Source organism: Monodelphis domestica, chromosome 3, assembly GCF_027887165.1.
Source record: "Monodelphis domestica isolate mMonDom1 chromosome 3, mMonDom1.pri, whole genome shotgun sequence".
NCBI lineage: Eukaryota > Metazoa > Chordata > Mammalia > Didelphimorphia > Didelphidae > Monodelphis > Monodelphis domestica.
Window position 1 is genome coordinate 490,953,576 of NC_077229.1, and position 11,922 is coordinate 490,965,497.

The following is an 11,922-nucleotide window of genomic DNA, read 5'->3' on the forward strand; positions in this document are numbered from 1 at the left end:
AATAAATAAAGGAAAGGTGGAAAGGGGATTTGGGATTTTCTAATCTAATTTACTCTATATATCCCCACCAGATCTCATAATCCCTGCAAAGGGATTTCTTCTTAGAAATTCCCTACTCTATTTCTCCCTAACTCAAATCTGCAATTCTCAATCTTAACTAACACTCACCTATACCCCCCCCTTTGATAAAATTAAAGAAAAAGGTCTGTGTAAGGATTTTCTAAGGCTAGGGAAGGTCATAGATCCAAAAGGATTCAGACTTGATTTCATGGTCTTGTACCTGGATCAAGTTCACCAGGGATAGTCTTGATGTCAAATAGCAAACCAGGAACTCAAAAAACCAGGAAAAAAGGATAGACTCCAAATAAAACTATAGCTGGTACCTCCAAAGAGTTTTTTTTTTCCTAGAGACACAACTGCCTTTCTCTCCCAACCTAAACCCCTTCCAAAGTTCTAGAATCTTTTTGCTGGTCTCATTCTACTTCCCTGCAAAATCTCACTACTTTCCTTACAACAACACAATTGTACATCTTTAGTGTCCATTGCTGATAAATCTCTTGATGATTTACTGGACACCCCTTTGGATAATTCGTATTTAATATTATTTACAGATGGTTCTTCATTTATGAGGGATGGAATGTGATATACAGGAGCTGTGGTAGTTACCAAATTTGATACTCTGTGGTCAGCTTCCTTACCCTCAAATGTAAGCACACAAGGTACAGAACTCACAGCTTTGAAACATGCCGGTATCATTGCAAAACGGCTATGATTTACACAGACTCTCATTATGCATTTGGCATAAATCACACCATCAGCATCAGACTTCAGAGGGGTTTCCTAGCAACAGCTAGAAAATGTATTGCCAACACAGACCTTATTACTGAACTTCTTTATTCCCTCCAGATCCCTGAGGCCATAGCTATTGTTCACTGCTCTGTACACACATGGCACTGACCCTATCTCTAGGGGAAATGACCAAGCAGATTCTGCTGCAAAGCTAGTGCCCATAGAAGAATCTGAATTAACGTTAACATTAATAACTTTTAATTAATTAAATTTATCACTTTCCTATAATGAAATGGCAGTGGAAAATGGAAGCAAAAATTTAAAGCAAAAGAGATAAATGGAGTATGGGTGTCATCTGAAGGAAAACCCCTGCTCCCTAGAAGTTTTTATCAACAAATTTGCCAATCCGTGCATAAAAATGGTCATTTTGGCACCTAGGACATTATAGAGTCTGTTAAAAGAGTATGGATAGCACCTGGAATAACTACAATTGCCTTCAAAGTGTGTACAGCTTGTCTTACCTTCCAGGCTTTTAATCAGCATGCTTTTAATGGAAAAGCTTTTGGTGGACATCTTCTCGCTTACACACCATTTGAGCATTTAAAAATTGATTTTATCTCTATGCAAAAAGCGGGACAGTATAAATTTTGTTTGGTCATAGTCGATCAGCTGACCAGGTGGCCTAAAGTCTTTCCTACTGCATAGACCAAAGAAATTATTCCTTGTTTTGGCCTTCTAGCACATATTGATTCAGATGAAGGAGCTCATTTTACTGATTCAGTCTTATTGCAAATTTATTCATGTTTGGAGATAACTTCTAAATTTCATACACCATATCAGCCCCAGAGCTCTGGCCAAGTTGAAAAAATGATTTAAAAAACTTAAAACTATGATTGGCAAATTATGTATGGAGACTCATTTAAAATGGCCTGAGGGGACAGCTGAGTAACTTAGTGAATTGAGAGCCAGGCCTAGAGACAGGAGGTCCTAGGTTCTAATCTGACCTCAGACATTTCCCAGCTGTGTGACCCTGGGCAAGTGATTTGACCACCATTGCCTAGTCATTACAACTCTTCTGCCTTGGAGCCGAAAGGTAAGGGTTATAAAAAAAATTGCCTGAATTTCTACCTCTGGTCCTATTTATCTCAGAAGCAGACCCAGAAGTGATTTACACATCTCCCCATTTGAGATGCTATTTGGACATCCACCTATTCAGGCATAACCAATTACCCCTACCTATACTTCATTATTAGGAGAGGATACAACCATTGTCACATATATCAGACAATTACAAATGAAATTGTGAGAACTCCACTATCCTGGAGCTGCTGCTCAGGCAGACCACATAGACTTCTTACTTAATGATTTAAACCCAGGTGATAAGAGTGTACTGTAAAAGTAGAGATTTGAACCCCAGACTTCAATCCCAGTCCTTGGCAATTCTCAGAATGCCCTATGATCTCACCAGAGATACCCACCTAGGCTGAGAACAAAAATGGGTATTTAAACTGAATGTACTGCCTACTTAGTCTCTCTCTCTGCTTCCACTTCTAAGCACACGCATCTCTCAAGATGTAGTAAGTGAAATTGAATGGGCTTATCAGCCCTAGGCTTTTCTTATTTTGTATTTCTTTATCCTTGATTTCTAATAATCTTTAATAAACCTCTAAAAACATATTACTTTTAGTAGATAAACTAATTTAACTGTTACTGTTAATGGTGACCAAATAGGGGGAAAAATCAATTTAAAAAATAAAGATAGCCTAGATAATGATTTCTAAGCCATGTTTCTCCAAGGCTTTTTAGCTAGCCTCTTGACTCATCTCACTCCTACCTGCCTGCTCCCGGCTCCGGGCTCCTGCTCCTGGTCTCTCTCTTGCTCACCTGGCCCAGCCCTGCCCCGGCCCTAGGACCCAGGCTGCTGGTAGCATATCCAGTTTCTTCAGGATCAAAAACCAGCTGGTAAAAACGGGGTTGGTTTTTCCTTAGGCTACAATTAGCCTCCACATGGAAAGGGGCAAGGGGAACAGGGAGAGAGAAAGAGGAGAAAGAAGAGACTTTTCCAAACAGGAAGTTACAAGCATGGCTGATTTAAAAGGATATCTTTTGACTGCATTGATCCTTTTATTAATATCACCTGACTGTAAGGGGAAAAATTCAACTCCCTGCAATTCTTTGGAAAACTTTGAGATTCCAAAAACCCACCCTCACTATGGGGAGGCAGCTCTGTGGCTCAGTGGATTGAATCAGGCCTAGAGATGGGAGGTCCTGGGTTCAAATCTGGCCTCAAACACTTCCTGGTGGTGTGGCCCTGGGCAGGTCATTTAACCCCCATTGCCTACCCCTTACCAAATTTCTGCCTTCTGACAATAGGCATCTAAATGGATTTTTTTAAAAAGGAACTTTAAAAAGACTGGAGGTTATATTTTTAAGGCTTTTCGAAATCCAACATTTTATAAAATCTCTATTGCATTTTACTGATTGTTTTGTTTAAGATTTAAATTTGTGATTTTCAGTTCATATATTACTATATTCAATATTATTCTGTTATACTGAATCATTTTAATGTACTGGGTTTTAACTACTGTTATATTCTGTTGCTTTTCCCCTATAACCATACTGAACAAACATTATTGAGTAAGCCCATATAAAAACAGCTTTTCTATTTTTGACTTTGTAAATTGTCACATAGAGGATAGATGGACTCCACCAGAAAATTGCTACAATTCTATAACAACATTTGGAAAATTTAGTGAGTTTTTAAATATCTCAAATTGATTTTAAGGGTTCTTTAGACATGGTTTTTAGAATTTTTTTTAACAATCTCTGGTCATTTTGCCTGCCCCTAACAGGAGGTAAGGTCCATTTTAGTAGCTAAAGTGAAATACAGTTATATAACCCCCACTTCCCACATTTAGAAAAATATGAACAGAAGCTGGGAAGTTAATCCCAGGGTATATAGTACCCCTGGGTGGCCCCCCAAAAGAGGAGCATCTCTCATTTATAACTTCAGCTCACTTTACCCAACATCAACAGTACAAGGGTTTCGGTTTTTCTTAGACTCCTCTGCCACAACTTTTGCAATGATATCTAGATTTCTTGATGATGTTCAAAACCCAAAATAAGTTTTACTTTGTTTAAATATGTTTACAAGGTTGAAAGATTTGCTACATTTGTAAAATTGTGACAATTATCCAACAGTTCATAGGCTTTTAAAAATACCATACAGTTACTTATGTGAAATATTATAGCGGGTTTGTTTGTTATTGCAATTAACTGGACTATTGAGAATTTGGGGGATATTAATACCTACATATTTGTACTACTGTTCTTTATTTAAAAAAAAAACACTGTTACTTTGTAATATTCATTTGCTTATACTCACAGTGGATCATGCCCAGATTTGAAGAGGAAATGGATCTCATTTTTGGTGAGAAACTTTGCATTCTATATTTGCTTAGCTGACACAGTGTGTCAATGATTATAAGCTACATTTTTATTTTTTAAACTTTTATTATATTTTCTTGCATGTGCAATATACTATTTCAGTTTTTTTCCTTTTTATATTTTAAGCACATGTCACCAGTATTAAGATTTTCTTTAACTTTTTGATTTTGCAGTAATATAAGTTTAAAATACATTTGCTATAATGTCAATGCATGCCCCCAAAGACTGAGACTATAAAAATTATGCCACTAATTGTTTAAAAAAATTATGGGACTTTGTTTAATGATTCTGTCTGATTCCAGGACAAGATATACAAAAGAGCCATTTCACAGGGCCAAAGAAGCAAAGCTAAACCCGAATTGTGCCAAAAGAGCACTCAGGTCAACAAATAAACCAATCCAGGAAGGATTAATATACTTCTAAGCCAATACAAAGGACTTGAACCTAGTGTGAAGACTCAAGGTTGCGAAGCTTAACACATGTTAAGACGTAGGCCTTCCTTGTATCCACATTCTTTGTGAAAATACAAAGTATGTGACAAGTATTCCAAACTTGGCTCCTAACCTGGCTCCTATAATCTAGTCCCTTTTCTGTCTTTTATAGTGTGGCAAACTTTCTGTAGTCCTGGCTACTGACTGGGTAAATGCTTACTTGCTTAGATCATTTTAATTGGGTCCTGATTCAAGGACATGTTATAGATTTATTTTTCCTTTACTTAGAATTTTTACACATAAGACTTTGATAGTCTATATTTTCTTCCAGAAATTATCTTTTTTATTTGGATTTTTCTGATGTCTTTTTAATTTCTCTTGCCAATTGATTCATATACCTCATAACTTAGCCATGCATCCCTAAATGATCCCTGTGTTTTTCTATCACCCTCTTCAAGGGGGGAATGTAAAAATATTACTATTTTAAATTGCAAAGTTTAAATTCCTTTTGAGAAAAATTTTAGGTTAAAAAACATTCTACATCTCTGAATCCAAAAACTGAACTGTTTGGAGAAGATACCATGAAGATGCCTCCAGACCACAAGCTACACGACAGGATTAAGAATGAACTTTGGGTGTGGTTGATTGAACATTTATTTGTATGTATACTTTCATGCCAAAGGGAACTACCCCCTAACTGGCTTTTTGTCAATGTGTCTAGCAATTATTTGTTTTGTACTTTTCCTCTTATCCTCAAATTATTGTAATCTTTAAGTTAATTATGTTTTCATGATCCTTTTGGGGGAAACCTTTCCCAATAAGGATCAAACAACGGAATATAAAAATGGAGATTTGAACCCCAGACTTCCATCCCCAGAAGTCCTTGGCAATTCCCAGAATGCCCTATAATCTCACCAGAGATACCTACCTGGGCTGAGAACAAAATGGGTATTTAAACTGACTGTACTGCCAACTTGATGTCTCTCTCTCTGCTTCTTCTTCTAAGAGCATGCATCTCTCAAGATGTAGTAAGTAAAATTGAATGTGTTAAATGCAGGACTAACTAGTACCACACACTATATCAAGTATATAACATTGATTGTTCTGGCTCCATTATCCAGGAAAAGTGAAGAAATGGGTCAAATCAGGGAATGTTATTTCCCATTTGTTTTGATATCTAGTCTCCTTTTCTATTTTCTTTCATGATGTGGCAATTTACTATAGTCCAGACTGATAAATTGGGTTATTGAGTGATTGTAATTCAGGCTTATGGGACATAGATCTCTACAAGAACATGTGATTTGTGAATTTTTTTTCTGTCCCAAAATTTGTTGTGTTTTTGATATTCTATAATTCACACAGAGGTTATTTTTAAATTTCTTTGGATTTTTTTTATCACTGATTCATATGCCTTATGACTTGACCATGTATCCCTGTATGATTACTATGTGTACCGCTATATCCTCCTCAAGGGGGAATGTGTTATTATCATCCTCAGGCAGGAAGACTCTGTTATAGTTGTGAACTTTGATTTGAATTTGAACCTAATTTAGAACAAGAGACTACCTCCCAGAATCCAGAAGGTAAACATTTTAGAGAAGGTGCCACGAAGATGCCTACAGAGGCCACATGCTGTACCAAAAGATCCAGAGTGAACTTTCAGTTATGGTAAATATGAACTATTGGTGGGAGAGGAGGTTGAATGCATTTTTTTGAGTATACACTCTTATACCAAAAGGGGACTGCCTCATAACTGGATTTTTGTCAATGCACCTAACATTGGTTTTTTTTTTATTTTTCTCTTTTATTTCCCTCTTATTCCCATATTATTGCAATTTCCCTTTAGAAGTGTAATGGATGGGGAATTATGAAGTCACCCACTGTGTTTACTTTGAGACCAGAGTGTGAGAAAGACAGAATAGAGTCAGAAGGTGGAGAGGGGGAATAGCTTGTTTCTCCCCTGTCTTTCCTTAGTAAAACCCACACTAGTTGTATTTCAGAGTTACAGACTACATTCCTTTAGAGAATGGGTTGAATGTAAGATCCAAGACTAAACTGATTCTCTCTCCTTGCGGAGAAAGTGTACCTTTTCTCCCCAAGCTTCAGGTCTCTCTCCCTGGATATTATAAGGCAAGCACGTGATATAACAAAACAACTATTTATTCTTAAGGAACACACTTAAGATATGACAAATAGGATTGTTGGGTAAGGCAATAGGAAAGTGGGATGTAGGAAATCCCTAAGATTAACAACTGACCCCATCCCCAAATCCTGAAGGGTCAGGCAGTCTAACCCTCTTGGGTCAGTGGTAAAAGCTATCCTGACTTCTGTCTGTCCTATTTATAATATAAAGTTCATAAGGACCACTTTAGGAGGATAGAGAGGCAATCTTAGTATTTTGCAAAATTCCCTATAATCTATCTTGGGTCTTTATGTTGGTGAGATCACATTATTGGTATTTAAGTGGACGCATGCTCCTCTCATGCTCTCTTGGACCTGAGAACAGGCCACCATCGGTCAGTTCTTTGTTTTAGTTATTATTAATAAAATTTTATAAAATATAATATTTAGCTATTGATTATTAATTTCAAAGCCACATTTTGGCAACCACAAAAGGGACTATGAATTCTCAAAAATTTTTGAGCAGATAGTTTTACAGTAAAGATAGTAAGTTTGTCCCCATTGCTGCCTACCACAAGGGTCCAGTGGCAGAGTGTGCCTATGCTCCTGCCCCTCCCTGCTGCCTGCTTTGCCTGCTATTTCTCCTGTCCATCTGATTGGCCAGCATTCCTCACCAATGTCCACCCTGCTTGGAGCCTCCTCTTGCCAAGACCATACCCACCACAAGATCCTGCCAATCCTAGCCATTTTTTTCCACAGAGGTTGACATATAAAAATATTTACTCCTCAATCCCTTTACACACAACATGTATGTGTTTCTAGCATGCCATAGGCATTTTTTAGCATGGAGAAAGAACCCCACACCTAATTTTCAAGCAGATTTTTTAAAGCTGATCCTGGACTCCTAGTTTATAGGGCTGTTACTAAAGGTTTTTCACAGGGAGGGCAGTTATTTCCAAATAGTAGATTTAAAGTCAGTTTTGGGGAATAAGCCTGTTTTTTTCCTTCTTTCTCTTGACCCAAAACACCAAGGAGAAGTACTCTTTCTCTCACATGCAAATACACTATTGTTTTCCCTTGGAGTGTTGCTTCTTTCTGTTTACTCTGTAAACAAACCCCATTCAGCTTCTTTCAGGAAAAATGCTATTGCAAGGCATGCTTGAAACTATGAAACAACAGTTTGAGTTGGTAAAGCTTAAAAGTGCAGTTTGGATCTCCTTAATTCTTTTCCTAGAAGTTTTTATTTTCAATGGAGATTTCCCAATTTATTTCCCTCTCCTTAAGTATATGCCACAGGCTAGGCTGCTTATGTGACAAACCAATCTGAAATATTTTGACGAAGTTCTAAAAGTCTTAAATGCTCTCAACATGCAGAGTAGAGTGCTTATATGAGGAAATTTAGACTTCTGACAAACAAAATCTAAATGGATAATAAATTGGGGGGGAGGAATTAAACTTTAAAAGAAGTCTGGAAGTTTAAATTTAACTGTTTTGAGTTTGTTCTCCTCCTAAAATATAGAACAAGTCTATTGGGATTTGTGAAAAGGATTTCGACTGCACTTCCTGTCTGCAGGTTCTCATTTGTTTTATATTATTGTACTTACTGATTGCTTTAAAGTTGAAAAAGTTTTTAAGTTTATCTGTATTAATCTAGTCAAAACCTTTCTGCAATACTGAATCATTTTAAGCTACTATGTTTTGCCTATATTGATCTTTAATTTGTACCTTTACCTCTGCTGAAGAACAAAATATCACTGTATAAGCCCATGAATATCTTGTGTGAAACTCTTGTCACTAGATCCATTAAACATCACATTTGCCTTTGTTAATTGTCACATAAATGAAGATGAATGTATTTCAACAAAACTGGTTAAATTGTATGCAACCTTTGGAGAATTTAATGAGCTAACAATTTAATTTGTAATTTTAAGAGGTATTCAAAAATAATTTTAGATAACTAGTAGTTTCTGAGTGGATGATTTATATATATTTATATGTACACATATATATTATGAAGAATTCTATATTAAAGGTAGAGAAACAAATGTTCCTACTGTTATATTAAAAATGTTTGTTATAAAGTATTATAGGGAAGGTTTTAGGGAAAGGTTTCAGAGAAAGGTAACAGAAGATAGCACTAATAAAATAAATAACAGAAGTATATTTAATTAAAAGTATAAAGGGGATTGAGGAATTTACTTCTATTAACCCACCCAGGTATTAAACTTAATTAAACTTTAACTAAAACTAAACTACAAGGGGTTAGTAATGTCCACAGGGCCATTTTTTATATTTTAATCCCCAAAGTGTAAACCCAGTATTTAAAGTAGATCTACCCATTTTAACCACAAAAGGGTATGTACTAACAACAAAAGGTGTGAACTAACCACAAAAGGTATGAACACCCATTTCATACATTGATTGGGAGGTCTGTGACACACATGCAAAAGAGCAGGCAGTCCTGGAGAGGAGCATCTGCTGTGATTGGTAAATGTGAAATTTAGGGGAGATGACATAAGATAAAAAGGTCTTTAAATAGTGGAAACAGAGACACATTGATTCATCATCATCAGTCACTCAGAGTTGGACTGAAAGATCAGACACTTGAGGACAGACTGGGGAAGAAAGACACTCAGACTTGGAGTGAAGACACTTGGCTGTGGAACTGGAACCCAGGAGGAGGAGTTTGTGCAGGAGATCTCAGACTGCTTTCCTTTTAGACAGTCACCATGTGAATCTCTAAGAAAGAACAATCATCTCCAGACTCCTTTCCCCTGACTGGTGCCTTAGAAATTCTAACTGGATTAGAGGAAACCAGAGCACTCTCTCTCTCTCTCTCTCTCTCTCTCTCTCTCTCTCTCTCTCTCTTCTCTCTCTCTCTCTCTGGTCTCTCTGGTCTCTCTGTCTCTCTCTCTGTCTCTCTCTGTCTCTGTCTCTGTCTCTGTCTCTCTCTCTCTTTCTGTCTCTCTCTCCCTTAATGTCTTCTCTCTATTGTAAAAAGTAAACTACCATAAATTTCATTTACTTGAGTAATACATTTTGCAATTTTGAAATTAAATCCCTTGTGACAACAAATTTAATAATTAAATCCAACCATAAATTTAACATTAGAGAAAATGTTTGAAAATTACAATAAACACAACATTGCATAACTTTTACACTGAAAAGCAAACCAAACATTAAACTCACTTATGCAAATACATGTAACAATAGATATAAGTGACCTATGTACATAATTTATACATATATACATATAGTACATACATACAATATACATGTAAGCTATACATATGCACATTTATATACTAAACATTTATGCATGTTACATATATATTACATATATACATGTACATACGCTATAATACAATTAATTTACAATCCTATTATACACACTATTTTCATATATTTTCATATATATTTACAATTTTGTTTGCTATGTGATGTCATATGTTATTTCTGTTGTGTAATATATGATGTAGTACAAGTCAGTATCTAATTTTCTTGTCTACTTAATTCTACTCCCTATCATCAAAATTCTTCTAACTAGATGTTTATACTTAAACTAAATCAAAACATCTAACTACATTTTGTTAGTAACTAACTTATCTATAGCTAATAATAACAATGTTAGTACCCTAACTATACATTATTTAATTTATTTAAGTAGTGATTCAATGTAACCTAACCATATTTATGTTTCATGTTTATGTTTTGTTATGTTGTTACTTTTGCTATGTTATGTTGTTTTGCTAGTGTAACGTCAGTGTTACTGTTATATTAGTGTTATATTACTGCTGCATGCAATATATACTTAATACTACTTTGAATCTTTTCTTCTCTGCTTATCTTCTCTTGCTTGAAGAATTCTTCTTCTGCAATTCCATAGTAATAAATATATGTGTTTGTGTGTGAATAAGTGTTATGCTATTTTGTGCTATAATATATTACCCCAAAGTTTTAATTCATTAGTCCTGTGATCCTGTGATCTTCTTCATTGCAAATTTTTCAAACTCTTTAAATTTATAAATTTTCAGTCTTTTAACAATGTCTAGTAGTTCCTGAATTCTTCTCTTCATTCACATTGACCTCTTCTATTTTCTTCCACAGGAATGGTCCTCAACTTACTGATCTTTTTGACAGCAGACTCAATTTGACTGATGATTCTAACTTTCTACAATCTCTTCTTCATTTTCTTCTTTGATGATTTGTACATTTTCATTATTTATACCATGTGCTAATTTGATATGTGAATAATGATACCATGAATCTCTACCCAAAACTTTTATTGAAGATGGAGAAACTAACACAACTGTAAGGATCTAACCAACTCTCTTGTGTTGCTGATGTTTTAGTAAAAATTTTTTACATATACCATATCTCCTGCTTTGTAACTATGGATACAATAATTCAAAGGACCAGTTTGAATTAATACTCCCCTATCATGTAATTCTTTGAGTCTTTTTTGTAAAGCACTTAAGTAAGAAGCAAGTTGACAATCTCCTCCTAAGAGAGATGTATAAACTGTCTTACAAGTTTTTACCTGTAGTGGAGCATGTCCAAAGAGCATTTCATAGGATGATATATGTAAATCTGCTCTTGGTCTAGTATGTAGGTAAAACAAAGCTATGGAAAGAATCTCTGGCCATTTGAGATGAGTTTCAGCATAGATCTTCCCCACCATAGTCTTGAATTCTCAATTTATATGATCCACCTAACCTGAACTTTGTGGGTGATAAGGAACATGATATTTTGGTGTTATTCCTAGATTCTCATAGACTCTTTTCAGGTTAAATGAGATCCCTTATCATAGTCTATGGTTAGTGGTACTCCAAATCTAGGTATAATTTCTTTAATCAACACTTTCACCACAAAGCTAACTATATTTGTATTTAATGGAAAAGCTTCAGGCCATTTGGTCAATCTGTCAACAATTACCAGATAAAACTTGTATCTTCTAGCTTTTGGCATGCTGATATAATCAATTTGCAGACTCTCAAGTGGACAATATGCTAAAGGTCTACCACCTAAAACTTTCTGTCTGAATGCCCCTTGATTGAATTTTTGGCAAACAGAACAGCTTGAGCAGATCTTATTCACTACAGTGCTTATTCCAGGCACTACCCATTGTCTCTTT

At 35.6% G+C, this 11,922-nt stretch overlaps 1 protein-coding gene across 8 annotated transcripts in view; it reads left to right on the forward strand.

The window, feature by feature from the left end:
- LOC100010026 (ras GTPase-activating-like protein IQGAP2) overlaps positions 1-11,235 on the forward strand; it is a 270,208-nt gene extending 258,973 nt beyond the window's left edge. For 3 of the 8 annotated variants that reach the window (XM_056824762.1, XM_056824765.1, XM_056824766.1), the window contains 3 exons: positions 4,177-4,219; positions 6,221-6,335; positions 10,896-11,235. In XM_056824762.1, coding sequence (XP_056680740.1) covers positions 4,177-4,219; positions 6,221-6,335; positions 10,896-10,989 — 252 coding nt within the window. In that variant the 3' untranslated portion in view covers positions 10,990-11,235. Of the gene's footprint in view, positions 1-4,176; positions 4,220-4,538; positions 8,362-10,895 lie in introns of all 8 variants that reach the window. The other 5 variants (XR_008917925.1, XR_008917924.1, XR_008917923.1 and 2 more) reach the window with 4 other exon arrangements.
- Positions 11,236-11,922: the final 687 nt, after the last annotated feature.